Here is a 27,054-nt window from a genome sequence, read left to right on the forward strand (position 1 = left end):
ATAAGCAGGAGAAATTTGAATCTACAAATATGGAAATTGTGCCCATGGGAGAGGGGCTATGTCATATATGCCGTGATGATTGCTCAGATGAGGGCCCACAGTCAAGAGCCCAGTGACAGCTGTGCTGTAGGGCAGGTACAGAAGAGCAGGGAAGGAGGGTAGTAGAAGATAAACAGAAAAACAAGAAGTTTTATTTCCTCTGTGCATGTCCTTTCTGAGAAACAAGGCCTTGATTTAATAGCCAGAAAAATCTAAAAATGAAAAGATAAAAAGGATAGTCACCACTTTGATAAAAATTTTAAAAGTGAAAGATTTATGTGATCTGAAGAGAAACCAAAGTACTGGGGCAAATTGAGGAGAAGATATAGGTGACTGTTGGGTTGTGGAGAATATTAAAGAGAAGGAAGTTGAAGCCATCAGTAGGGTTGAATTATATAAATATGAGGCCAAAGGAACCCTGGAGACAGCTTCCCAGATTCAGTTTTTATGGATCCAAAAAGATGCTGACATGGAAGAGTCCACATACCCTGCCTGCTGCTGCATGAGGCAGAACACTATTTCTGAGCATACAGATGAGATGTTGTAGAACTTACCCACTGCTACAGCTCATATAATTTATTTCTTGGGATTCTCATAGGTTCTCATTCAAAGCATATAATTCAACAAAGTTAGATTTCTGGCTCCCCAATCCAGAACTTTAAAGAAAAAGAAAGTTTTGAAGTAGTCCCACTAACAGCAACTGGAATTGATAGCTTAGAGGGGAAAGAAGTAACTTTTTACAAGAAAAAGATATTAGAGCTAAATGTGTTATAATGCTATTAAAATCCCACACAATGGGATACCACAGGTTTGAGCACAGCCCAGACTCTTAGTGAGATAATGCTACTGAATAATAACAAATTAAAAAGTGCTGGAGATATTGTTCAGTGTAAAGGTCCTGAGTACTTAACCCCAGTACTTAAACAAAAGGGATAATGGATAAGTCATGAATTGTGGCATATGAGTCATGGAGCAGGGAAACAAAGCCTACATATCTGAGGAATCTTCATCACAATGGCTGCTGTTTCACCAGCATACAGAGGTTTATATTGTTCATAATCAATACTTGTCATGAAGAAAGTATAAACTATAAGCAGCAAGTAGAAGGTATGCATTCTAAGATTTGTTTTAACTAGAACTGAGTAAAATGAAAATTTTAAATTGGTCCTCGAAAGGCAGCCTTTGACCGTGAAACTCAATGTCTTTGTAATGCCCTCTTCTCTTATGAGGTGTAAGATAAATGAGACACGGCAGTATTGTTTGGGGACATTCCACAGATCAAATATCAAGCTGCAACTCTATGTGTGGTGGTCTGATAGGACAATCTGTGTGCACGCAATGAAACTTTATGAGGGATTAGCCCTTTAGAATCTCAGGAACCGTGTTTTCACCAGGGGATCTACAAACACCTGTCAGGGAAAGGGTGGCCTGAGGAGAAAATAAGAAGCCATTCATGAACAAAGTAGCAAATCAGGCTTCTCTTCCCTGAGCTCTGCATTTTTAACTGTGGAGATTTTTCTAATGTGAAGTCTTTTCTTTATCTAATACCAATTGACAGACACAGAATACAGATGTAAGAGATCAGAGAAAACAATTGAAGTCATTTCCTTCCATGTCTTTATTCTTAGAGAAATTTGGCTCCCAGAGCCAAGACCCACAGGGACAAGTGCACCGGCGCCGTGTCTGTGGACCCATCAGGGGTCCTTGTTGCTTCCTCTGCTTTCATAACACTCTCTGTTCCCACTGGGTAGTGCAGAGAAGCGGTGGGTAAGGGGCAGGTAGAAGCACCCTTGTCTCATCACCCTTCATGCTCAAGTTCAGTTGCACATAAATCTAGTCATGTCAATGGAAATTGTCACTGCGGAGAGTCCAGAAGGATCTCAAATGGTTTCTTTCCAACTTCTCCCTGCAAGTCAGTCAACCAACAGGATGCCACTAAGCACTTCTTTGTACCTACAGATACCCGGGAAGAAAAGCACATGGTCCTGCCTCCAAGAGCTTCTCTGATGCACAAGACAGTGTATAGTAAAGATTACAATGTTAAGCATTTGCAGAAGAAAGAGACTAAATCAGCGCTGCCTCAGCTATGGCAAAGCTCCTTAGTGAATACCAGATTTGAAAGACAAGTAGCACTCAAGGTGCCCTTAGCATAAAACACAGCATCCTCCACCCCTAGCCTCAGCCTGCCTCCTCATCCTCATTTCTCACAACATGGGCCTTAGCTTCCATGTTTTGTGAAAATAATCAAGGTTTTCCCAGCATGACTAGCTCTGTTCCCTAGGATTGCTGCCTATTGTGAACTTCTGTCTACTGCACCCTCCCTCAAGTGGCCTTTGCTTCACCTGCTCCCTCTTCCTTCTCCTTCCAGTCACTTGAGCGCTACAGAAGATTTGTCTGAAGTCCCAATTTCCTTGCTGGGTAAGTGCTTCTTTTCCCTGCTCCTATAGGGCCGATTATTCCCTTGTTAGAGGACTGAAGCCAGAGCAGAAGCCACAGAAGCATAAGTCAGAAAGAACTAAAATGTAGGGGAAAGTCAAGGAGTAGAGGAGGGAACTTGTGAATCAAACAGAAGGTATCCTGCGGGTAAGGAAACAGGTGTCAGATTGCTAAGATTTTGTAAGATAAAAACATGGCAAAAAGATTCCTGACTAGGAATTGTCCAACAAGTTTGGAGCCATCAGAGATTGGGGGAGCACTTTGTAACAGCAGGCTTTAGTTACAATTAAGCCGTGTGAAGAAGACAGAGAATTCAAAGCACTGACCAAACTTGCAATTAGGCCCACATAAATACACTTTGTTTACAATCAAGACAATATCTCTGTCATCAATTGTTATAAGGGTTATATAAAAACAGCAGGGCACGGGGCAATGTTCCATGCTTAGGAGCATTATTAATATTACCACTTCCTAATCCAGAGTGACAATGGATGTTATTTGCAGGAGTGCTAGATTTGAATCTGGAAATATTCAGCAGCAAGAGTTGCAGAGAACAAAGAAATAGAGGTCAAGAGAAAAGAAAAACAGAGAGGTAGCAGAAAGAGAATGTGTAACACATCAAGTTAAAATCTGCACAACAAAATTTACTTTCTATTTTCTTGTCTGATGTTACATTTTGCAGTAGAGTAGCTATAACTTTTACTGCTTTATAGTACATTCACAATAAATGGCTTCTGAGCTTGATTTACAGCCTCAGCGAAGCACAGACACTTAATCATTCCCAGCAGCTGTTTAAAGTTGTGTATATCACCGCTCAGGAGTGATTATCTAGGAGCCATATTTAAAGGGCAGGAGAGCTGGTGGAGGGAGAGGAAGCTCAGAGCCCAGGGACGGGGGTTTCCTTCTTAGCTCCATAATATCCCTCTAAATGGGTCAGAAGATGTGCTTCGGGTTTAGCGAGAACAGAAGAAAGCAATTAATAGCCCAGCAGAGTTTCCAGGTAAGAAAGCTTGCAAGCATCCAGTCAAGAATCTGTTACGCCCATTTGAAAATCTTCCAATGAATATGGCATGTGGACAGCAGCATGACTAAAAACGCTCTTTCGACATGCTCTCTTTCACTGACATTGCCTTTTAAAGAGCAAACACAGGTCATGCCCCAGATTTCAGCACCATTTTAAGTGCGGTAATTAAGACCACGTGCAGCACTGGCTGCCTTAAGCAGGGCTGGTCCTGACAAGGCAGAAATTATTCTTAAGTCCTAAAATTTCTGGTCATCAGACGCGTCATTTTATTCACAAGGTAATGAATTTGATGCCTTTTAAACTCCTGGGTTTCTTTATAAGTGAGACTTTCGGAGGCACAGCTGGTTAGGGACTATATCCTGTCAAGTTTGCTCCCCAGCCTCTATAGCCCCCTCAGGTGCAAACCTGCTGTTCCTGCTGGTAACAGTGCAGTAGAGTAGCTATAACTTTTACTGCTTTATAGTACACTCATCAGAGTATCTTCAGAGTATCTTCAGAGTCATGTGACACCCACATCTTCCTGAGGGGTAACAACCCTGTTAGGTTGGCATACGTGCTGTCATGTTGTCTTCAAGCATGGTCCATTTCTGTCTTCTTCATTCAATCTGTTGGAGAGATGGCTTCTAACAGGCAAGCTTTTACAAGTCCAAGTTCAATCTCGAGTTGATTTTGACAACTGTCAAAAAGCAGCTGAGCCCCAAACTAAGGGAAATTCATGAGTGGTGGAGTGTGTCCAGGAAGAAGTGTTTGTAGAGAAAAAAGCAACTGGAAATATTCAGAGAATTGTCTGGTCACAGCACATGACAAGCTACAGATACACACACCACCCATTGATTAAGAAGGCAAAAATCCAGGCACATCAGAAGCTTTTCTAACTTTATTCCCTCATCAATCAAGAGAGTTTTAGAAGCTCATAAAAAATTTTATCCTCTTTTATAAGACCTTATGAGTGAATGGCAAATTGTGTTTGGGGCATCTTAGACTCTAGAATAGGTTGAAATGGGAAAGCGACCTTAATTATGGAAGAAAGAAAATGACTATCTTTGTATAAATCCCTTTTCCACATAGTGCTATTATGAAGCAAGGGAATGCCTGCAAGCACAGTACATATTTTGTCAAGGTCATAAGCCTAGTTGACTGCAGAGCTGGGATTCTACTTGCCAGCTGTAATTATGCACACACTCATTTTAATGCAAAAACAATTAGGCAGAAAGATGACACTTTCTATTTGCTTAAATTAGGGTCAGTTTTGAAACACATTTGAGGACATATCCAGTTTCCTTTGCTAGGTGGGTTTTTTTTAAAGTCAAAGGTGCTATTTTTATTGTCATTGTTATCATTGTTACTATTCTGAAGTAGGGCAGAGAGTGGATAAGGATTTTAACATCTGGTCTTCCAGATTCCTGTGTTTGGAATGTATGGCAATGGGATTTTCCATGTAAGCGATCAGATTCTTTTCAAACCCTTGGTGACTTCAAGTGACTGGCAATGTTTACTCACTGCTTCTCACTGAAACCTCTGAATGCCTGATTTAGTAGCCTCCAAGTTCGGCAAGTGAGTTTCAGCAATGACCTGTGCTGCATAGTATTTTAACTGAGGAATTAGGTCTGAGATTTCACCTGTTTTAGACATTTGCCTGAGGCATAACCTTGGATGAATTAGCCTCCCTAGTTCTCAGCTTTATTGCCAATAAAATATGGGTATTAATAGTGCCTACCTATGAGCATTTCTGCCTAGCACATGGTGAAAACTTGTTAACCTGTTTTGCTTGATTTTGTGGGCATGTTAACTGTTTTTCTCTCTGGCTAATTTTGCTTGCTTTCAAACAATTAGAACTAGAAAGATTGTGGTGGTATTTTTGAGGGAAGAACAGGTGGCTAGGTTTTTCTTGAATGTCCTTAATACTCTTTGAGATTTGGGGATCAGAGCTATCTTGTAGCCCTGATGAGAAGCCTGAGAACTCCTGGGCTTGCCTGTTCTTTTTTCACCAATATTCAGCCTGGGAAATTTCACCTGAGAAATCTGTTCATTTCCTGCTATAAGTTCTTTGCAGTCAGGACAATCAAACTAAATGAGACACAGACCCCTAATACTTATATAAAAAGTCTTTTAATGCTCTTAAAGAGCTAAGAGAGCCTCAATCAACACTGTTATTTATAATTTAAAGAGTTATACCTTACCCACTGCTTCAAGGTTTCAATCAGAATAAAAAACTAGCTTCGAGTCCATTTCCCACAGCCATATCACCAGAGCATGACCACAGAGTTGTGGGTCTTTAGCCAAGTCAGCCCTTTAGAGGTTGTTTCAGGTTAGCAATAACCAGTGGCATGTAAAGAAGATGCTGTCTCCAACAAATCCATCAAACAAATTACTGCCAAGGATAAAGAACAGCTGATGGCTTTCCTAGAAACAGCAGTGGCTTGAGACAATTTGTCTCTTGAACAGGCAAATTCAGGTGGTTTTCTATGGTGCAGAGGAAATACGATGATTTCCTCACTTTCAGAATGGGAACAAAGGTCAGAGGTCCCAGAATCATTCATGTTCCCATTATAAAATGCCAAAGGGCTTGGTGGGGGAAATGCTGGGAAGTGCCTTCCTGGGACAGCATGGGAGCACTGTTAGGGGACTTTCAGGAACCACCTGAGGCCCAGATCCCGTCACCATTCATTGTGCTTATTATGGAGGGTATCAGGGATAAGAGGAGGCCTGATCATTCAGGAAAGCATAACAGTTCTTCTCTGTTGGACAGTTCCCTGTCTTATTTCTCATTTTCTCAAAAATGAACCAATGAGTACTTCTTCACTTTCTTTCTTCCAATTTACATGACGATTTGACAAGCCCTCAACACTGAGCTTCATGAATTATCTCAGCTTCTGGCACACCAACATGTAATGCACAGTTGTCACTGTCTGAAGCCCTGAAGATATCACAGTACAGTTCCATGGTTTACTCTGAATCACCATCCACCTCTTGGCTGAGAGAGAGTTGAGGGAGGAGTGTAATGAAAACTTTGAATTTATACCTTGCAGTTACGTTACCACTTAGCAATCCTGAAATGATTTAGATTTGATTGCCAGAGACTTCTGAAACTGTCAGTTTCTGCAGGAGAGTAGGAAGTAGGTCCTAGATAGGACAGAGTGGGAAAGGATAGGGTTTATGTTCAGAATAGGGAAGGAAGTCTCTCACTTCTATTGGTGTAGATCTTTTCAGGACATGGAAATCTTTAGAAATAATGTATAGTTAGCCACCTGTATTGACAGATTCTGTATCTTCAAATTCATCCAACCAAGCATTGAATACATTTGGGAAAAAAATCACATTTGTACTAAACATATACAGACATTTTTTCTTGCTATTTTCCCCTAAACAATACAGTAAAACAATCATTTAACTAAGATTTACATTGTATTAAATACTACTAATAGTCTAAAGGAAATCTAAAGTAGATTATAGGCTGTCTGCAAATACTGCTTCATTTCATATAAGAGAATTGAGGACTTGAGAATTTTAACATCCATAGACAAACCTGGAAGGGAACCCCAACAGATACCCAAGGATAACTACATATGCAATTCTAGGCACAAGGCACTTACTGAGGAGTAATGATGGATGCTGATTGTAAAGTATTTATAGACAGCCCTAACTAGAGCTTTCAAAGTGGACTCCAGCTCTCCCAAGGACTCCGGAAATAAGGAGATTTTTGTTTGTCGTGGGACCTGTAAAAAGGGAAGTTAAACAATTGGTGCACTGGACACAACCCTCTGTGTTGAGAACTTAGCTGCTCCACACACGACGGTTCTGCTTTTGTGAGTCACTGCACCCTGACCTCAGCACCTCCCCGTGCCTCATCACACATAGGCACACACTTGTTCTCTGTTAAGAATCCACTTGCAGCATTGCAGAGGTTCCATGGATATTTTGGATCATTACACTACTGAGGGGCTGAGCAATTGGCTCTAGATGTCTTTGGCATGAACTTGAAACTGGAAGCTCTGCATTCGAGTTTTTCCATTGATCAGACTGTTCCCTCCTTGAAAAGCATTCTCCTCCCAGCTCTCTGTCATTACTACCTGTGTGATACTGAGTCTCCCAAATAGTTCTCAATATTAAATATGAAAATGCTTGGAGACAGTGAGGTAGGATGGAGCTATATGGTATAGGCAAGTGTAGTGCTACGTATTAAGCTGTGACTGACTGGAACCAGTGGAGATATAAGACCAGTCTGCACGGTGCCATACTCAGCCGAATTGGAGCCTAAACCTACAGAAGGGAAAAACAGAAATACTCATCCTGGGTTCTTTGAAATTTTGACATTTTGTTCATTACAGAATTTTTGGATTTAGTTTCTAAAACATTTTAATGCAATATTATTTACTTTCAATAAATTACTGAGTTTTTGATACCTCTTTAAATTTTCCCCTGTCTCAGACACAGGTCTGAGATCCTGGCTGAGGCTTCCTAATCTTCAATGCCAGCCTTTTATCTACAGAGAACTAGGGACAAAGATTATTCTAGAATCTAGAACAAGGATCCCTTACTGGATCCTTTGCTTTCTTTAAGTAACTGTGTACATGAAGGTAGTAATCAAGTTGTTTATCAGCCTTTTTTCTCTCTCGTAAATTACCATAACTTAGCTCGTCCTTAAAATGATTTATTTTCCTTGAAGAACAAAATTTTTTTTTTGGTCTTTTTCGTTTTTATCGATACCAGGGATCGAACAGGTGCTTATGCCGCTGAGCTAAATCCCCAGCCCCAAAGAACCAGTTTTTTAAGAACTGGTTTTCAACCTTCTTCCTGATTTCTGAACTTCTAATTGTGAAAAATGAACAAAAGACTGACAAAAGAGCATTCAGTGTGACTCTGTACATTATGGCTTGCAGTGCATTTCTGATGGTATTTTTCCCTGACAGAGGCCCAGCTATTCTGCATGTAGCACTAATGGATACTATTTTGGTCTACTGTATGGCTTTTACAATCTGCATTTCCTAAAATGTTTTTCTTATATCTTGAAGTCATAGTGAACAATAGTAGGCTACTAAAATTAGGTAGCTTTTCAGAGTCCCCAGTTACAAATGAACTGTCATACAGCACTATGGAGCAAGGTAGCCTGAAGTCCCAGTTACATATTTTTTAATAATTATTCAGATCGAAGAAAGTCTGTAATAGTATCAAATGCTGTGTTTCCCTAGTAATTACATGTTGTAATTGATACAGCATCCTAAACATTTGCCTGATTTTACTGATTTTTCCTTAAGAAAGTATTGCTATTAAGAACCAACTAATGAAAACCTAAGATCATCATCACTCTCACTTTACAGGTGAGAAACTGAGTCACATAGATTTCAGAAACTTGCTCAGATGCATGGCTGGTCAGGGGCAACTGAGATTTAAGGCTGACCATCTGACTTCAGAGTTTGAGCACCTTAGCACTATTCTGTTCTGCCTGTTGCATACCACCAACAAGGGCAATTGGGATTAATCTTCCTAATAGTCCAACAGGCTTGATATTTTACCTGTTGACACTTGATAAATTCATACTAAGCTGCTAAGTTGGATCATAAACTCTGATAACCCTGGGGGGGGGGAGGATGTCAGTGCTCATTTTATGAGTGAATACGTGAGTGCTCTTTTTATGGAACTCATCTGAGTTCAGTTCGGCAGCCTCAGAAAATACAGAAGACACACAGCTTTCTTGTCCAACCTCTGTACAAGGTCAGTCATTCTTCAGAACCCTGGATGCTGCCTTGGCCTCCTCAGGTATCACCCCACGCTGGCAACCAGAGCCTGCGCTCAGCTTTGCAGGCAGAGCTTCCCATTACTACCTGTTCTGTACTTTTGTTCATGTGTCTGAGATTAGATGAATGATATTTACATCATTTTAATAAATATTAATAACTATTTTAATACTAGTAAACCTTTCACACAAGAGATTCAAATCGCTTCCCAGTAATCTTGAAGCCCCCAGTGAGAGTGAACCAATTGCATTGCAAAGTTGTTCCAACTATTCCAGGTCTTATGAACCTCATTGGGGCCAGGTCTTGGCAATAACAAATGTGTTTGAGGAGAAGACAAACATGTTTAGGACAAGCTGGTGGGCAAAGAAAGAGATTTCTTCAAAAAGAGAAATAGGAAACTATAAAGTGAGTTTGAAAATCCCTTCCCACTCATTGGATGCAGCTGAATGAACTACACATTCATGAGTCATTAGAGTTGTAAAGTATCTCAGGGATCATGTAGTTCAAGATTCTTATTTTACACAAGAGGAAACTAAGGAACAGAGAAATGAGTAACTGTTCAAGGTTATCATGATCATAAACATTGAGACTGTTTCCTTTGAGATTTGTTACTTCTTTATGATGCATCCTGGGATATAAATACCGAACAAATTCTTTTTTTTTTTTTTTTTTTTTTTTTTTGTCTTTTTATCGGTACCGGGGATTGAACTCACAACTGCCTGCTTGAGGCAGGCGCTTATGCCGCTGAACTAAATCCCCAGTCCCCAATACCGACCAAATTCTAATACAAAAAGAAATACTTTACTATGGTTCATCTCCTTATATGTACACCACAAAGAGATGTTCTCCGCATCATCTGTTTCAGCAGATGGAAGTTCTAGAACACTAGCAACAATGTAGCACAAATGATGTCAGCTTGATTAGTCCCCAGAATCATCAAAACCTTCTGGTTTCAAAATCTGAAATGTGAATGTACCATTTCCTGGAGGACAGCCGTTCCTTCTAGTTTAACACTGATGTCCACTGCTTATGGTTTGCATGTGTCAGCAGGAATTATCCCGTGTGGGACAGTAGCTGTTTTCATGTTTGCACCATTACTAGACAATGAGTTACACAGTGGAGTCCTCACTGACAGAGACAAGTGCTGTCTTTGTGGTATTTGCATTAGTTCAAGCCCTGCCACTAAGTCTACCACTTGCCAAATGTTCATTGATTGAACAGTTCAAATTCATGAAGGTAAATCAATAAGAAACTCTTCATTGACTATGTAAATTATAAGACATATGATGAATATGTTATTCCATTTCATAATTATTGGTCTGTGTGTAGACCTCATTAAACTTTAGACTGACAGTGTTAAAATAGTTACACACCTTTCCAGGGTTACATTGCCCTCCCCCAATGTGTCAACCAGAACAGTAGCCAATGGGTGTGAAGTAGTACACTGCTATGATTTTTAAGAGGACCTAGAGGAATATGAGGCTTAGGAAGTACACTAGAAATACCTTTTAATGATATTGGAAGGTGCTTTGATGTATTTTTAGACTTAAGTCAATGTCTTTCAAAGAAACATGAAAATTTCAATGAATATATCTCTGTGAAAACTCAAATCATGGAAATATTTTAGAGATGGATTCATCCATATTTTTTCATCCAGCCTTGATTAGATATCATGTCATATGCCTTATGCTCAAGGAAGCTACACTTGTGGGGGATGATAATGTACAAGACAAGCATACAGTCACAAGAAAGCTAGATTACAGCAACTAGTTCTCAAGTTAGGCTCCTAGGCTCAACTCCCACTCTGTATTTCACCAGCTGCGTGACAAGGAGTATGTTCTTTGACATAGCAAAGCCTGTATCATCAAATGTAAAAGAAAAATTATAGTAATATCTATCAGACCAAATTCTGGAGCGAATTAAATGATATAAATGCTTAACAAAGTCTGTGGTATCAAAAATATCACCAATGTTAAGAATGATTCTTGTACTCTACTTACAGAAGTTTAATAGAAATATGAACAGAGAAGGAAGACCTAATTTGGGGTGGATAAGTGCTATTTTCCAGGAGAACCATAAAATTGGTATCAATCAATAGGCAGATTGGGTACAGGATGGTGATTGGTGATGAGATAATTGGTCTCTCCTTTGGAGAGACTAAGGGAGAAACCAAAGGGCTGTGAATACATAATTCCTTCAGCTATTCAAGGCAATGTTTAACCATCTAGACCAAGGAATAGAAGGACAGGGGATAGAACAAAGCAGAAAGTACAGAACACAATTACTTACTTTGAAGGCCATGGCAGATCCTTAATCAGGGAGAGATACCAGAAACTCTGGAACAGTCAACCTGACTGTAGTGCAGACCTCAGTGGTTCGGAAGAGACCAAAAACAGATGCGGCTTAGCAGTCCATTTTAGTCAGACCAGGGAGAAATGATGAGAATATAAACTAAGACAAATACAATGGAAGCAAAGAGAATAGATCTGAGAAGTTATAAGAAGAAAGACTTGGAAATTAATCGGATGTGAAGACCAAAGCAAGGAGCAATCAAGAAGGACTCTCAGATTCTTTCTTGGGAGACAAGGAGAAAAGCAGGTATAGAGAGGGAAGATGATGCTTTAAATCTGGGAGATGTAGAATTTCCAGCTCTTTATAGGAATTTCAAGGAGCAATGTATAGTAGGTATTTGGGGTAGCAAGATCTATTACTCAGGATAAAAGATACTGATGTCATGGGAGGATCTAACAAATGGTTTTATATGTTGAAAACACTTGGTCTAAGGTCATCTATGGAATCCATTTATAGTGTTGTCATTAAAGATGAGAAAATGAAAGACAGAATGTAGGAATCGTCCAGAAGATAAACCTTCAATTTTATTAAAATGATTAACCAAGTTTGTTACAGAATACTGACTTCTAAGGTGTCTTACAATTGTAACACTGTGATTCTATTGCTTCAAGACATCACTGAGAAATTAGGATTGCCTTTGATGACAAAATACCTATGGCCTTAAAACCTCCTTTGTGGGTATATGGAGTAAATTTTTAAAATGAAATTTCATTACTATAAAGTAATACAACCCCAGACATGCAGAGATAATGCCATGGGAAAAAAAAAACCAAGTAAAGACACTATTCTACATTTACCTACTCTGATCCCAATTGGCAGCAAACAGCAGAAGAATCTTCCTGCCATAATGGTCACGGTTTTCCAGCACTCCAGGGAACCCATCAATCAAAGCCCTCTTAATGCCAGGATCATCCGCCTTGAAGTTTTTGAACATGTCCAGATTTAGCTGGCGGTACTGGAAGTACTGGGCCAGGAGTCTAAATGCATCTGCTTGGTGAAACTTCCTGGCTCGGAGAAATCTCAGAATGAAAGCATCATCCGTACGTAAAAATCCAATGTCAGGCCTGGTGATGATCATGTCCCTGACTTGCTGAATATCCTGATGTAAAACATCTGGGTTTTCATTCAGTTCCAGGCGTGCTTTCTCTATAGTATCTGGACTGAGTCCAGCCTGCAAATGGGTCATCTTGGCCAAATCTCCTTTCCAAGTGCTCAATTTCTGATGTTTTGGAAGAAGAAAGATTGGTCCCATTCACCTGATGGTGTGCTGAAATTGTGGCCCATGCAACAGTATTCCTACCACCAGACTTCCACTGAAACAGACAAAGATGAGATCTTCTTTCTGTTCCTGGAAAGCCGTAGGGCATTCGGGCCCTATGTAGTGGTGACCATTCCAAAGACAAGCAAAATCGAGGCCATTGCTCACTGAAAAACAAATGCACACAAGAGAGACAAAATAGAGATGATACAAGAAAAGTCTGGACAAATCACTTCAAGCCTATACAGAAAAGCAGTTACAATGGGTTGTGAGTCTGATTAATACTGATTCAAAGAACAAATGGCAAACAATCTTCTAAATGTGGTGTTTGGTCTGTGACAACTTGAATGTTTAATGTGCAAGTATTTGAAATATGTTTGGGAACTTCTTGGTTACACTGATTAGTTTACATAATGGTGTGGGCTCAGATTAACAATAGACTGCTCTTTTATTAATAACTCTCAGAAACAGTTAAAAGGGTAAAATAATCCTTCTGTATGGCATCTTATGGGGCTATTCACAGGTCTAGATATGGCAGAAAATTATGACTACTATACAATTTATTGGTTCCCATTAGCCTCATTTTTCAAACAGAAGTATTTGTCACAGAAATATCCCACCCCCTACCCTTTTAATTTAACAATAAAAAGGGACTGTTAAAAGTCACCGTAAGCAAACCTTACAGAGGCCTAATCATTGAATGGATCCTCCAACTGTGGGGGCAGGCTTAAGGCTGGAAACTTGAACTTCCATAATCAAATTTAGCAAGCAGTGACAAAGAAGGACCACATTAGGACAGTTATCAAGTTCTTGATTATTTGCATTTGCACCTTTCTGAAAGGAGACCTAAAGGACTCGGGATTCTAGCCTGGCTCTCTATCTAACCCAATAGCCACATGGGCTCAAAAATTTGTTTCCATTTTATATCACTTTTTGTTGTCCTGAGATTCTGTTTTATGTATGATAGTAGCTGAGTTTTCTAATCGTTTCAGATATATTTTTAATGATTTCTCCATCAAAATACTATAGAGAAATACACATATAGCATTTTTTCACTTTAAATGCTTAAACTCTTGTAGACATTTATTTGATCCTATGCTGTAAATTCCAAAAATTAAAAGATACATGCAGTAGCTGTGCATTGTGGTACACACCTATAATCCCAGATACTGAGAGACTGAAGCAGAGGAGTCAAGAAGTTCAAGTCTGGCCTTGAAACTTCAGCAAGATATTATCACAAAATGAAATATCTTAAATGAGTGAGGGATATAGTTCAGAGAACTTCCTAGCACATTCAAGACCCTGAATTCAATTCCTCACACACAAACACAAAAAGACACATTAGGTATAAATAAACTTGGAACATGTTGAGGGTTTAAATTTACCCTCAATCTAATTATTATTATTTATGCTTCTTTATACAAAATAATTTAAAAGACAAGATAAGCCTTCCTGATTAATTTAAGACTATATTTTTCTATTTTATCATTTGGGACAGATGAAGATAACTTAAAGTAACTATTATTAATTTTCAAGAAAATAGAATAATAAATATTTATAAAATATTTGCTCTGTAAAATAATAACAACTAGCTCCATAATGGGTGATACAAAAAACAAAACAGTCTTGCTTCTCACCTACTTTTAAGAATTCATATAATATGGAAATACAGAGCTATGAATTATGACCAGGATTTGAGAAAGCATGGAAATCTCTACTTTGATACTCACACAATATTGAAATTCCTTCTCAAATGCCTTGCTATACAGTTCAAAAAACTACCTCATCTGATGTCTCGCTCCTCCAGTTCATCTCTAAATCCACTGCAATTTGTCTTTGACATGGGCTGAAACTGCTCTCACCAACCAATGACAGGGTTGCAACTTATTATCCAAATGTAGGCACAAATAATAATGATGCTGGAACAACAAGTTTAAACTGGGACAGTTCCAAGCAAATCTTGATAGATGGTCACTTTAACAGGAAGTGACATTTTCATTGCTATCTCTGGTAGATAAATCTCACTATAGCCAATGTAGGTGACCTCTGTCAATATTTAACATTACTACTTCATTCTTCATAGACGGTTCTCTTCCACTCTTCCATTCTTCTGTGTGACTCTGTACACCCTGATTTCTCTTCCTTCCTGTTTATTCTTCTCTTTCTGTGCTGACTACTTCAATGCTCACCAGGATTCCATTCCCATGGTTTGGCCATCCTCACCCAAATAACTTCCTGCTTTCCCATTCAATTATCTACTGAACATCACCAGGTAAATGTTTCACAAACACAACAAACTTAATATGTTCAAACTGAACTAATCATAGCTCCTCATCCTGAATTTGTTCCTCCACCTCCATCTCATAGGGGATGACATCATCTTCCTTGCAGTTTCCCACACCAGAAACCTGGGAGTCATCTATTATTCCACCCTCTCCCTCACCACCCACTGCCACCAATCATTTCCTTAGCATTTCTCAAATCCACCCAATTGTTTGCAGCCCAATGATCACTGTTTTTGCTGAGACCACAGCAGCACTCATCTGTTTAGTCCTGAAACAGCCTCCCTCCTGGAGCCCCCATTCTCAGGATTCCAGTTTATTCTTTGTATTAACACCTGGAAGATGCTCATGGTATTCCTTAATCAACACCCATAATCACCTCCCAAGAGTCCTAGAATAAAGTATACAACTCTGTAACATGGATCTCAAGAGCCTTCATTATCTGGTCACTACTTATCGCTCCAGAATCACCATTTGTCCATGCAGCTGTGCAGAGCCACTACCAGTTTCTTCTCTCCTTGTATGCCTTGATAAAAGCTGCCTTCTACCTAAAATGACCCATGATTTTCCCCAGGAAAACCTCTCTGACCTTCAGAAGTCACAGTGTCCCTACACCCCTAATCATGCCAGATATTGTTGCTGTTTTCCCTTCTGCCTCTTCATTCAGTACACCTCATGGAAAGAGCTGGCTCTCATTCACTGCTGCAGTGTGTTATAAAGAGGCTCAGCTCCAGGGGCAAAGCAGGTCCACTGTGTTCACCACCCTAGTTTCTGGGCTGAGTAAAACATATCTGTGAATCAGGGCTTAGTAATCAGATGTAGCATAAATGAATAAAATGTAGTCAAATGATGTTTGTATGAGTGAACAAGTGATTTTTTTCCTCTGGTACCTCTAGGACTGTTTTCCCTTAACAGAAGGAATGTAGCTCACTTGTAATTTCTTCTCTCATCTACTAGGTATTTTCCCCCAAAGACTTTTGCCTGAGCACATCGTATTTCACATCCTCCTCTCCTAAAGCAAAGAGGTAACATTTGCAGTTCCAAGCCAGGGAGCACAGTGCTAAGGGCATGAGGCACAGCAACAACTTGCTTCGCATAGATTTAAAGCTGCTGAGAATGAGTTACTTACCTACAGTTCAGGGGACTCAACAATGTTCTGAGATAAATTACTGTAGGTTCAAGGGGAAAGTTGAGCTTGCATTTTTCATGGCCAGCTTCCACACATAGCTATGACTCCAATCTATAATAGCAGAAATAAATTTGTACCAGTCTACATCTTTATTTGGTGTTCAGCACACAGTAGACACTTCTGGGAGAGACACTCAAGCCAGGTTCACTAGGTATCACACTTACGACTAAATAGATAATTCAAAAGTCTAATAGACATCTACTTAAATAACTTCAGCTGATGATAGTTAAGGCCCTTTAAAGGGTTATTTGTAGGATGTCCATCAGGATGTAACATTTTCAAATGACTGTAATCTATTCTTTTTATTCAATTTTTCTGAATTATACATAGATACATTGGAGTTGTTATATAAAGAAGTGAGAGAGGTTTTCTGTACTGAAGTTACTAATAATATAGCTATATAATTAATATGTATCAAAACTGTATTTCTTAGGTTCCTAAAACTTTGTATGCTATTCTTATGCACTATAATAATTAATACTTAGACAACTGTATAAATGAATGTAACTGAGGCAAATAGAATTTAAATGATTTCTCCAAGATGACACAGTTACTAAGAAGCAGAAATTAGATTCAAACTCATTCAAGTGGGAAGGGAAACCAAGGATAGGGCCAGGAAAAGGAAGGAAAGTAAAAGGAAAAAAATGAAACAAGGCTTTTGTAAATAAGAAGGCTTTTGTAAATAAGAAGGAAAAGAGGAGTTGAAGGGAGGGTAGGGGAACGGGAAGAAAAACAAGTTATATCATGTACACTTCCCTATGATAAAAGTGATCATTATGAAACCTAAAATGTACCAATAAACTTAATTAATAAAAAAGAAAAAACGTATTAGACAAAATGAGCAAAAAGCAGTGGCCAAGTTTATTTGAGAAAGTACAAGAGAAGAGTGAGGGAGAAACTGCTTCTGCAGAGCAATCTTGGACCAAGTAAAAGGAGAAACAGCACCCTGAGAAAGTCAGGAGAGCACGTTCTTCTTGGTGTTTGTATCCCTTTATACTGCCCAAATCCTAAGGAAACTCACGAGAACTGCTATTTATGGGTCCTGAGAGGCGGTGCTGGGATCCTACATCTAACTGATGTCAGACTATATGAAAACCTGCTGGAGTTCTCCCAAGTAGTAGAGAGCTTTGGGAACTGCTCTGCATAAGTATTCTGGGGTCTTTGAAATTAACTGTTCACATCTACTTCCCTACACAGGGTTGCTATGCCCCAGTCTCCTATTAAATACCCAAAATGACAAGCACAAAAGAAATTGAATTATGAAAAGAAATCATCACTGACAAATTCTAGTTTGGGCTTTGAACACCAAAAAACTCACAGTTACTAGTATGAAAGTTTTATGTCAATATGCATCAAATACCAAACTGAACAAGTTTCAAAGTAGCCAAATAGCAAAATTTACAAGATCAAGAACTTATTCATTGTAATTTCATCCTGTTAGAAGTACTCAAGTAGTCTTTCTTTGACCTGTGCTCTGACTAACATGTTGTTCTGCATTCTATGTAACACAAAAGTTTAAATGTGTATTACTTAAGACCTACATTCAGCAGGTCACCTTCCTTTTAGAAACTTACTTCTCTTCCCTGAAATCCCCTTTAGTTTTGCCTTTCTGTGAGCTCAAATATGCCAGTGAGTGAGCACATTGTCTAGGTAACCGACTGGCCTACCTTACGGATATCCAGTTATCTCAACTTTCCTTCCATTGGAAGATGCCTGGATCTGAATGGAATCTAACCGTTCAAGCTTCTTCAGCTATCACTATTTTTTGTTCTTCATTTATGTATTTCTCTTGACAAAACTGATAGTTCAAAGACCCTGCCATTCTATTTGAAGGATTGATACTTTCCCATACTTAACAGAGTGCTAAATATGGCTTCAGCAGTAAAATGTGCTTCATAACCAAAAAAAGGGCATTTTTAGGCCGAAGTAGAAACTATCCCTCCCCATTGCTGGTAGATTCCCAAGTGATTCTCCAGTTAAGTCACAATTAAAGAAACTTAGAGGCCTGTTCTGAGGAAGACAAGGTTTACTGACCTTTTATAATGAGCTAGAAATGTAGGTAGTGCCATTTCAGGATTTTTGATTTTAACGTTTTAATGCTGATGATGATACAGAAAAAAGAGAGTTTCCATATCATAATATTTAAACTCATAACATCCATAGATTTTAGGTTCATCTGAAGTATCTATCAGAAAAATTTCTATGTGTATATTTTCTCATGTAGGATTCAATCTAAAGAAAATACACCTAAATGACAGGTCATAATCTTTAATAACCAATGAATCTAAGTACAAAACCCCTTTCAGAAAGGATAGCAATTCAAAGGAAATCTATTTTAGTACATATTTTTCTCAGTTATGTTGTCATCTTTAGAAACACACATTCAATTTCAGGAAAAATCAGAATAATAATAGAAATGTCTAGTCTAAAAATATGTACAGATATGTATCACTTCAAAATATTTTATACCAATTATATTTTTATATATTTATATATATTTTATATATTTATACCAATTATATTTTCTATTTATTGTGCTAATCATCCAATAAGTATGAGAAAGATAATTCCCTGGGAAATACTAAGGTCAACTTGCATGAAATATCTCAGGTAACAGTGACTGCGAAATAATGAGGCATTTTGAGTTAATTGTAATATTCTTACTAATACCATAATTATGTTGTCTCCAACTGACTAAAGACACTGGGGCATGTAACACTAAGCAAATAGCTTAAAGTCCCCATAATGAGCAACTATTAGAGTTGTAAAACAGGCATTTGTTGAGTACCTCATGTGTCAAGAGCTTTGACGGTTATATGATCTGATTTACAAAACAGTATATAAAGTTAGGTGGTTTTTTACTAGATGAAAGGATGTATCTGAGACTTAAAGTATAGGTACAACAAAAGATACAATGACAGATTTACACCCAAAACTATAAGAGCTATGTCTTGTGCTTGGCTGATCTGTCTTTCTGAGGGGATGACTTATCTGACGTCTGGGTAACCCTCACACTCACCCATTTGATACTCCTAAAGGAGACACTAGCCAGTCTTGGGAAGATCATTTAAGTTATGTTGTAAAATTATCCAAAACTGGAGAGTAAAGAAGATATTTGTTTTTATGATAAAAAGAAACTATCTATAAAGCTTAAACATTATTTGAAGATAAAAACTTCAATGACTAAAGGAAAACGCTTCAAGATTTTATGACTTCTGAATACTTTGAATAAAGCCAGGAACAATTTTAAGTACACATTTTAAGTTTTCTAAGTTAACACAAACATAACATGAGAAACTATATCTATATTTACTGTGTGTGCTTCTCTTAAAAGAAAAGAATGGGAAATTAATCTTAATGATAAAACTCTGCACATGAAAGTCTACACAACTACCTCCTCCTTCAACAACCTCCTCCTTGAATCTTGTGTTAATGTTAAATATGTGTTGAAATAGGTTAACACTTATAGTTCTTTACCTTCCTAAAACTACACTGCAAATTTTTAAACTGAATATGCATTTTGACCTAGGAGAATGCCAAAAAGAATTTTATAGCAATTTAAATAAAAGTAGATGCTGCTGATATACCTAAACCCGAATTAAAAATCACATGACACAAAAATCTTTTTAAAGTGCAACTCCATTTGAGAGCCTTCCTGAACGACAATATGTTCCTTTACTGCCAGTGGAGCCTACACTCAAATTTTACAGATCATTACTTATATATTCTCTGGTGCTAACCAGAAAGGAATCTTTTTTTAACTGATGAATTTTCAGATGGAACATTCTTACTTGTAGGACTTCTACATGAGTACTAAGAGAGGAACTTAAGCCTCTTGAGTAACAAAATGGTTCCCAATGTACAGACATTCTATCAAATGTTAGCTAACTTGCAGATATGAACACTGTACCACGGGCAGGAAAAGTAAATTTGGGAATGATCAAAGGGAGACCTTTAATCCTTACAAAGTGTAGCATTATCAGAATCTAGCTCCTGGCTCACAGACAACATTCTATCACCTTTAGCTTGGTCCTAGCCCAGAGCTCTCTCTTACCACATAAATATTCATTGTGTAGACTCCCTTGGCTCCTTTTAAAATAGCACAGAGTCATCTGCTTTCATTTGTTCCTCCTCACAAGAAAGGTTAAAAGTAAATTAAAATAGGTTCCATCAGAGTAGAGGCAGTAAGAACTTTTTACCCAAAATATATATCAGATCAGAATTAAAACAGATTGGGACCTCAGGTACTGTGGATCTGTTTGGTAGATGAATGTGTCCTGAATTCTGGAGTCATCTCTAGTCATTTATTCTTTTGTTCATTTGGGGGACAATAAAGTGAAGGGTTGGGAAGGGGAGCCGACTTTAAGAAAAGCATATGTTGTTCTTCCTCTTTACTGTGTTAATTGGAGTAACATTAACTTTCTACCTCAAAGTATTTTTTAAAAGCCAGAGAATCTATAGTGAAAATTACAGAGATGTGGAAAACTTGACTGGACTGTTTTAATACGCTGTTAAACCATTTACATTAGAAGACACTGGCAGTTGATGTCTCATTTTTAAAGGCAGATTAGGAATATTAGTGGGAGAAGAAGAGGAAATAAACCCTTGACTCCCATCATTGCAGGAGAAGTGCATTCCTCTAAGAACAGGATCTTTCTTTTTTGTGAGAGAGAAAGAACGTAAGAAAGAAAAGGTTCTCAAAGGTGGCCATTAAATCTTCTCATCTCCTTTTCCACTGTGTTTTTCCAGCACATCTACGAGCTAAGACTTCTCTTCTGGATGTAGTTGAGCAGACAATGGTGGCAGCGAGAATCAGAATTCAGGCTCCTGCCTAATAAAAGTGAACCATATCGGGGGATAGAGAGGAGGGAAGGGGTAAGAGAGAGGCTCTCTGCATAACTTTTTCTTGAATTAGACCCATTGTTTCAGAACTTTCTATTGCTTCAGATTTCTAGTGTTTCTGTTTTAGTGTCATTACTTACTAATCAGACCAAAAGGTGGAAATGTTAAGAAGGAAACTGTTCTTTGACCTTGTTTCTCAAAGAACTGTCTGTGCATTATGCTAAGTGAAAAAATTTAAGAATAGAAAAACATATATCACATGTTCTCATTCATCTTGAAGCTAAAAACTGATTTAAAAAAATAGAAAAATAGTCCCCAGAGCCTGAGATAGGAAGGAGTTGGGGAGATAGTGAGAGCTTAGCTGACTGGTAGCAAAGTATAGTTAGATAGGGCTAAATTTCATTGTTCTGTAGCACAGTAGGTAATTATTGTTTTAAGTAACTCATTATATATCTCATAATAACACAAAGATATTTTCAGATCATTGTATTTTCAGATTATATGCCACTAACATGCACAATTATTTTGTGACAATTAAAACATATTTTAAAAGTTCATCCTTTTGAGTAGCAGGATTTAGGAACTTGTTTGGAGTACAGAATATCAGCCCATCTTAGAACTACTGAATAACAAAATCCCCAAGCAAGCAACATCCATATGAGTGTTTGAAAAGTACTAGTCTAGAGGAGTAGTGATCCCAGGGACTTGAAAGAGTGGATTAATTACCCAGAATCTGAGCTTGCACTGGCACTGTTACCAGCACTATGTTGTCCAATAGGACATGAAACACCTCCAGCACGTTCATTCCCTGTGAGCAGTGGCACTCACCATGGCATATTGTACCACCTCATTACTTACTCACACACCTTATATGGTGTAAAGAAAAAAAAAGGCAAGAAAGGAGGGAGCAATAAAAGAAAAATGAATGAGAGAGTATGAAAAAGGAGAGAAAAGAAAAAGGAAACAGAAAAGTGTCACATTTTATTTTTTTGCTTTTTTCATCACACATCAAGGTTATTTTTATTTATAGCGCCCTTGAGCCCCTCAACTTCCATTTTCAGACCCACAACTTTCCTCTTAACTTCCTCCAAAACTACAAAATAACATTGAATAGGCTATGCGCATGACACACATCAAGCTGTGGAACTTTACATAAGACATCTGAGCAATAATAGAAGCTGAATTGAGGTGATGCTATTTTAAGGAGCAGAAATAGGAAAAGGTAGCCTGTACAGTGTCTGTGAGTTGAAGATTTATCTGGAAGAGTCCAAGACACAGATCAGATCATCTCAAAAACATGTGGTAAAATGTTGCAGGCTCAGAAGTGAAGAAGAAAATCTCACAGGAAATGCTCCTACCACAGAGGACTTGTTCTCTGTTACTGTCTGTCACAGAATAAGTACACAAAAGGAAAGATCATAGGACAACCTGAGCAGAGGCAGTGGAACACAGGGCAGTGGGAAGTACCGTAAGTGGAACGCATAATGAACTTCCTATATGAATAAACAAAAACTTTTGTTGTAGGGCAGGGATTGCTTGACTGGTTTATTTCCACATCCATGAATAATCAAGCAACAAAAGACAGTTTTCCTTTAAGCTAAAAAAAGGCTTAGATTACAAATTAAGCACAGTTTTCTGTAGAGAGAGGTAATACATGGGGCTATTTGAGTAAGATGAACAATGAGTGGATTTGGGGGAACAAGCTGTAAAAATAAGAAAACAAGATTTCTTTTGTCAATGTTGACACTTTTTTTCTGGATTAAATGCTGTAGTCATTCTTCATATTTAATATCCATACTCTGGTGTACTACTTCCTCTGTCCAAGTCCTGTGTAACAAGAATACCAGAGAAGGCAGCCTGCATCTATTTACTAAGAATGGCTCCACCATGAGGGATCTGTAAACTTAGGAGCAGACTTCTCAGATATAATAGTGTGTACCTTTTGTAAAGACTGCAGAAGAGATTAGCACAACCTGTTCTATGAGTTCAAGATTTCATCTTTTGGGAAATGAAGAGCCTTTCTACTTTGTACAATGATTCTGAAAATTTGTATCCTTCAATGAGCACGCCTACAAAAGTATATGAAGACACCTTGCTGAAACTGTTTTATGGTCTCCTTTATATCCACTTTTAAAATAGCCAACAGAGTGAAGAAATAATCTACAAAATGGGAAAATACATTGCCACCGATTCCATGGACAGAGTACTTAAATCAAGAATATGTAAAGCACTTAGAAAAATTACACACCAAAAATAAAAGACGCAATCAAAAAGTGGGCAACTAAGATGAGTAGACACTTCTTAGAAGAAGTACAAGTGGTTTGGAAGAAGTGGGAAAAAAATGCTCAGCATCGCTGGCCATCAGAGAAATGTAAATTAAAACTACACTGATATACTATTTTACCCTAGAGGAAATAAATGGCTATCATCAAAAATCTACAAAGCAAATGCTATTGAGAATGTGGGAAAAAAGAAACTCTACTATACTGTTGGTCAGAATGTAAACTAAGGCCGAACGTGGTGGTGCATGCCTGTAATCCCAGCACTGGAGAAGCTGGGTGAGGCAGGAGGATCGTTGCGAATTTGAGACATGTCTGGGTTCAAGTCCAGCCTAAATTGCAGAGTGAGACCCCGTCTCAAAAAGAAAAAAAAAAAATGTAAACTACAACAGCCACTGCATAAGTCAGTATGGAGATTCCTCAAAAAACTAAAAATAGAAATTTCATTTGACCCAGTTATTCCCCTTCTAGGTATCTTCCCCAAAGAGTTAATATCATCATTTTACAAGGGTATATCTATCATAACCTTTTTAAATAGCTAGACCTTGGAAACAGTGTTAAAGCTCATTAACAGATGAGTGGGTAGGGAAAATGTATTTATATAAAATGGATTACTATGCTGCCATAACAAAAGATAAACTTCAAGGATTCATAGTTAAATGGATTCAACTTAAGAATAAAAGGTTATGTGAACTAGGTCATACACACAAGTTTAAATATCAAGCAGTTTCAAATAGAGAGGAAAAATAGAAAAGAGAAAAATAGGAAGTAGGAAGATGTTCAAATACACGCTTTCCCAAATCACAAAGTCCACACTTTTAAAAATATTTCAATATAGATGCTAATTGATTTCAATGATTATACTAGTTTATCTTAGCTTGTTGAAAAGAAAGATTTTTTTCTTTGTGGGGGTTTTTGTAAGGATCTTTTTGTTTTGAACTACTTTGAAGAGAATGATACACAATGTAGTGACTATTGTTATTTCTCATTTAAAAAACAAGAAAGCTCTGTTATTGGAGATATGAAAACTAAAATGTCTTTTAAAAAATAATTAAAGAAGCCAGGATAGTAGCACATTATAAAAATGAATAAGCCTAACATTTCAGTCAGGGAAAGTCATTGTTTCTGAGACAGATGCCTGTAAATCTCAGTGAAGCAGCACTGTTTTGAAATTTCTTCAGCCTCAGGAAATTGCATTAAGCACAGGAAAACATCAGTAATGGAGGCACTGGGTCCCTGGCCTGACCTTCCAGTATGAGGAAGTTAGAACTGGTGATATGTAGACTTTTTAAAATCACTTGACCTATTCTTTGCAGATAAGGTAGTTCTAAGAACCTCCTTTCTTGGGGAACTGACAGATGTTTTTTACTACGTGTATTTCTAATCTAAGGATGGTATATGAAATAACCAAACCTGCTTCTTACCTAAAATCCATTTCACCAAATATTTTCACTTATTTTCTTGGTTTGCATTTTAAAATGAGAAAAACTTTAAAAGCAGATGGAATTATGCTTGTTTGTACAATTAGCAGCAGTAAGGAAACTTTTGACATGATTCCCTCATTCACAGAGTATAAGGTGAGAATTTCCCCCAAAATTCCTCTAGAAATTATTGCTTTGTGATCCTCATTATTTTTCACAATACATTTAATAATGAGCACGTTGGTTTAGACAAAACTTGCTTCACTGTCTCTTTTTAAAGAGACAGAATAAATTTGCAAGGGCAATTTTAAATGAAGCTTTTCTCCATTCTTGTTTAAACTTTCATATTACAAATGACCTGAAACTATTTCTATTTAAATAAGTATCATTTTAATTATGGCACTGATTTTATGAAAAACAACTTGCAGGAAAATCATACTAGTTGTACAGTGAAAATTAATACAATGAACACTTACTAAAAGATTTTTTATTTATGACAAGATCTTGCACTTATCTTCTGATGTTTGTTAGCTCTTATAAAATAGATAACTGTGGCTAAATCAAATACATGTCATAATAAATGTTTGGATCATCAAGTTCAAATTAATCAGATATTTGAAAGATATTCTAACTTTCTTTCAGCTGAAATAGAAAATGATAGCACTCTAAAAGCAAATTCTGGCAAACCAGTCACATATAATATATTTTTTGTTGCTCTTGGTTTTTTTTTTTTTCACTCCTTTATTCTTTACGATTATAGGAAAGTGGTGTGATTGCCCGATTACTGAGAAATCACAAAAAAAAAAAAAAAAAAAAATCTCGCCTTCCAAATCTGAGCCAGTCCTTGGCTAGTGAGGAACAAAGCCAGGCCATCTGTTCTGAATATCATTACTACTTTGGCCATTTGGGCAAGAGATCTATCTGTTCCGCTTCCAACAGAGGCTTAAGATTGGAAAACTGGAATGAAATAAGTAGACAGAAAGAGACATGAGCAAACAGAATTTTCCAATGAGAGTTCCCCATTTGTTTGCTTGTCATTAGCATCATTTTAATTTCATTCCAGCCAGAGAGGTAATCTCCAGGGTCCCTATTTTACAAAGCGTTTCTGTAAAAAACTTAATTCCAGAGTCTCTCCAGTACATGTTTAGGAAGGAAAATCATGTAGGTGCATATGAGTCATCAGTCACCTCCGCCCTGCTGCTGCTGATTCTCCGTTGGAAAACAGAAACACGGGTTGCGCTTCTATGCCTTTCTTTCTGGAATCACACTACGCCTCAGGCCATGGTGATTTCCTGAACTAAACAGTTCCTAATCTGCGGAAAGGCAGCTGGCTAACTGCTGGTGTCTGGTGAGTCCCCATCTGTCCCCTGCCGGGTTCTTCCCCTCCGGCTTTCCCTTTGCCTTTCTCCCAGGCAGGAGTCTCTTTGTTTTCAGGGGTGTCGTTCACCTGAACTTTCCTTCCTACGCCTGTAACTTGAGTTCTCCTCCTCTGCCCTGCGGACCTCGGCGGAGACACAGCTGTGTGGACTGTGGCCACCGCGCCGGTCATGGTGGAGATGATGACGGCACGGTGGAGACGGGTGCCGATGGTGTAAGGGGCGCAGGCTGGGCGGGCGGAGGGAGAAGGGACCGCGCAGGCGGTGGGTGGCGAGCGGGCGGGCAGGGAGGGAGCGCGGAGGGACTGCGGATGGGAGCTGTCCACGCGCCCGGTGCTGAAACGCCGCAGCGGGTGGGGGGGCGCAAATACAGAAGCCAGAGAAAAGGGGACAAATACCTGCACGCCGGCGCCCAGGCTGGCTTTGGGAACGTGTTTCTGCAGGTGTCCTCACGGCTGAGCTCGCTGGGTGAGACCTCCTATTCTGGCAGGTTCCAGCTCAGATTTCTCTAGAAAGCTGAATGAGCCGGGCTCCACCGGGCTGCGATTTTGGTAGGAGGCGTGTGCGCCGAGACTCCGTCCTTCCACACCGAGCCTTGCCTTCCCCTGGGTCCTAAATGCCTCCGCACACTCGCTCTCCATTCCGTAAGACAGTACCAAGAATTACTGTAATCCATTAAGATCTGGAGCAAAAAGTGCAGGAGCCATTGCTTTCCACGCAATGTTCAAAAAAAAGACTTTTAAACGGAATAAGGAAAGCTCTGGATCAGATCAGTGTCTGTGTATGTGTGTGTGTAAATTTTACACATAAGCAAGTATCAC

General features: G+C 38.5%; 1 protein-coding gene across 2 annotated transcripts in view; it reads right to left on the reverse strand.

The window, feature by feature from the left end:
- Positions 1 to 26,831, reverse strand: part of Clvs1 (clavesin 1) — a 233,799-nt gene extending 206,968 nt beyond the window's left edge. The window contains exons 1-3 of one of the 2 annotated variants that reach the window (XM_005001211.4): positions 26,632 to 26,831; positions 16,256 to 16,366; positions 12,384 to 13,011 (exon numbers count right to left, since the gene is read on the reverse strand). In XM_005001211.4, the coding sequence (XP_005001268.1) occupies positions 12,384 to 12,838 (455 nt within the window). In that variant the 5' untranslated portion in view covers positions 12,839 to 13,011; positions 16,256 to 16,366; positions 26,632 to 26,831. The remainder of the gene's footprint in view (positions 1 to 12,383; positions 13,012 to 16,255; positions 16,367 to 26,631) is intronic. The other variant, XM_003464393.5, reaches the window with a different exon arrangement.
- Positions 26,832 to 27,054: the final 223 nt, after the last annotated feature.

This window comes from Cavia porcellus, unplaced genomic scaffold (genome assembly GCF_034190915.1).
Source record: "Cavia porcellus strain 051 isolate PalLab524CR breed Dunkin Hartley unplaced genomic scaffold, mCavPor4.1 scaffold_11, whole genome shotgun sequence".
NCBI classification, from domain to species: domain Eukaryota; kingdom Metazoa; phylum Chordata; class Mammalia; order Rodentia; family Caviidae; genus Cavia; species Cavia porcellus.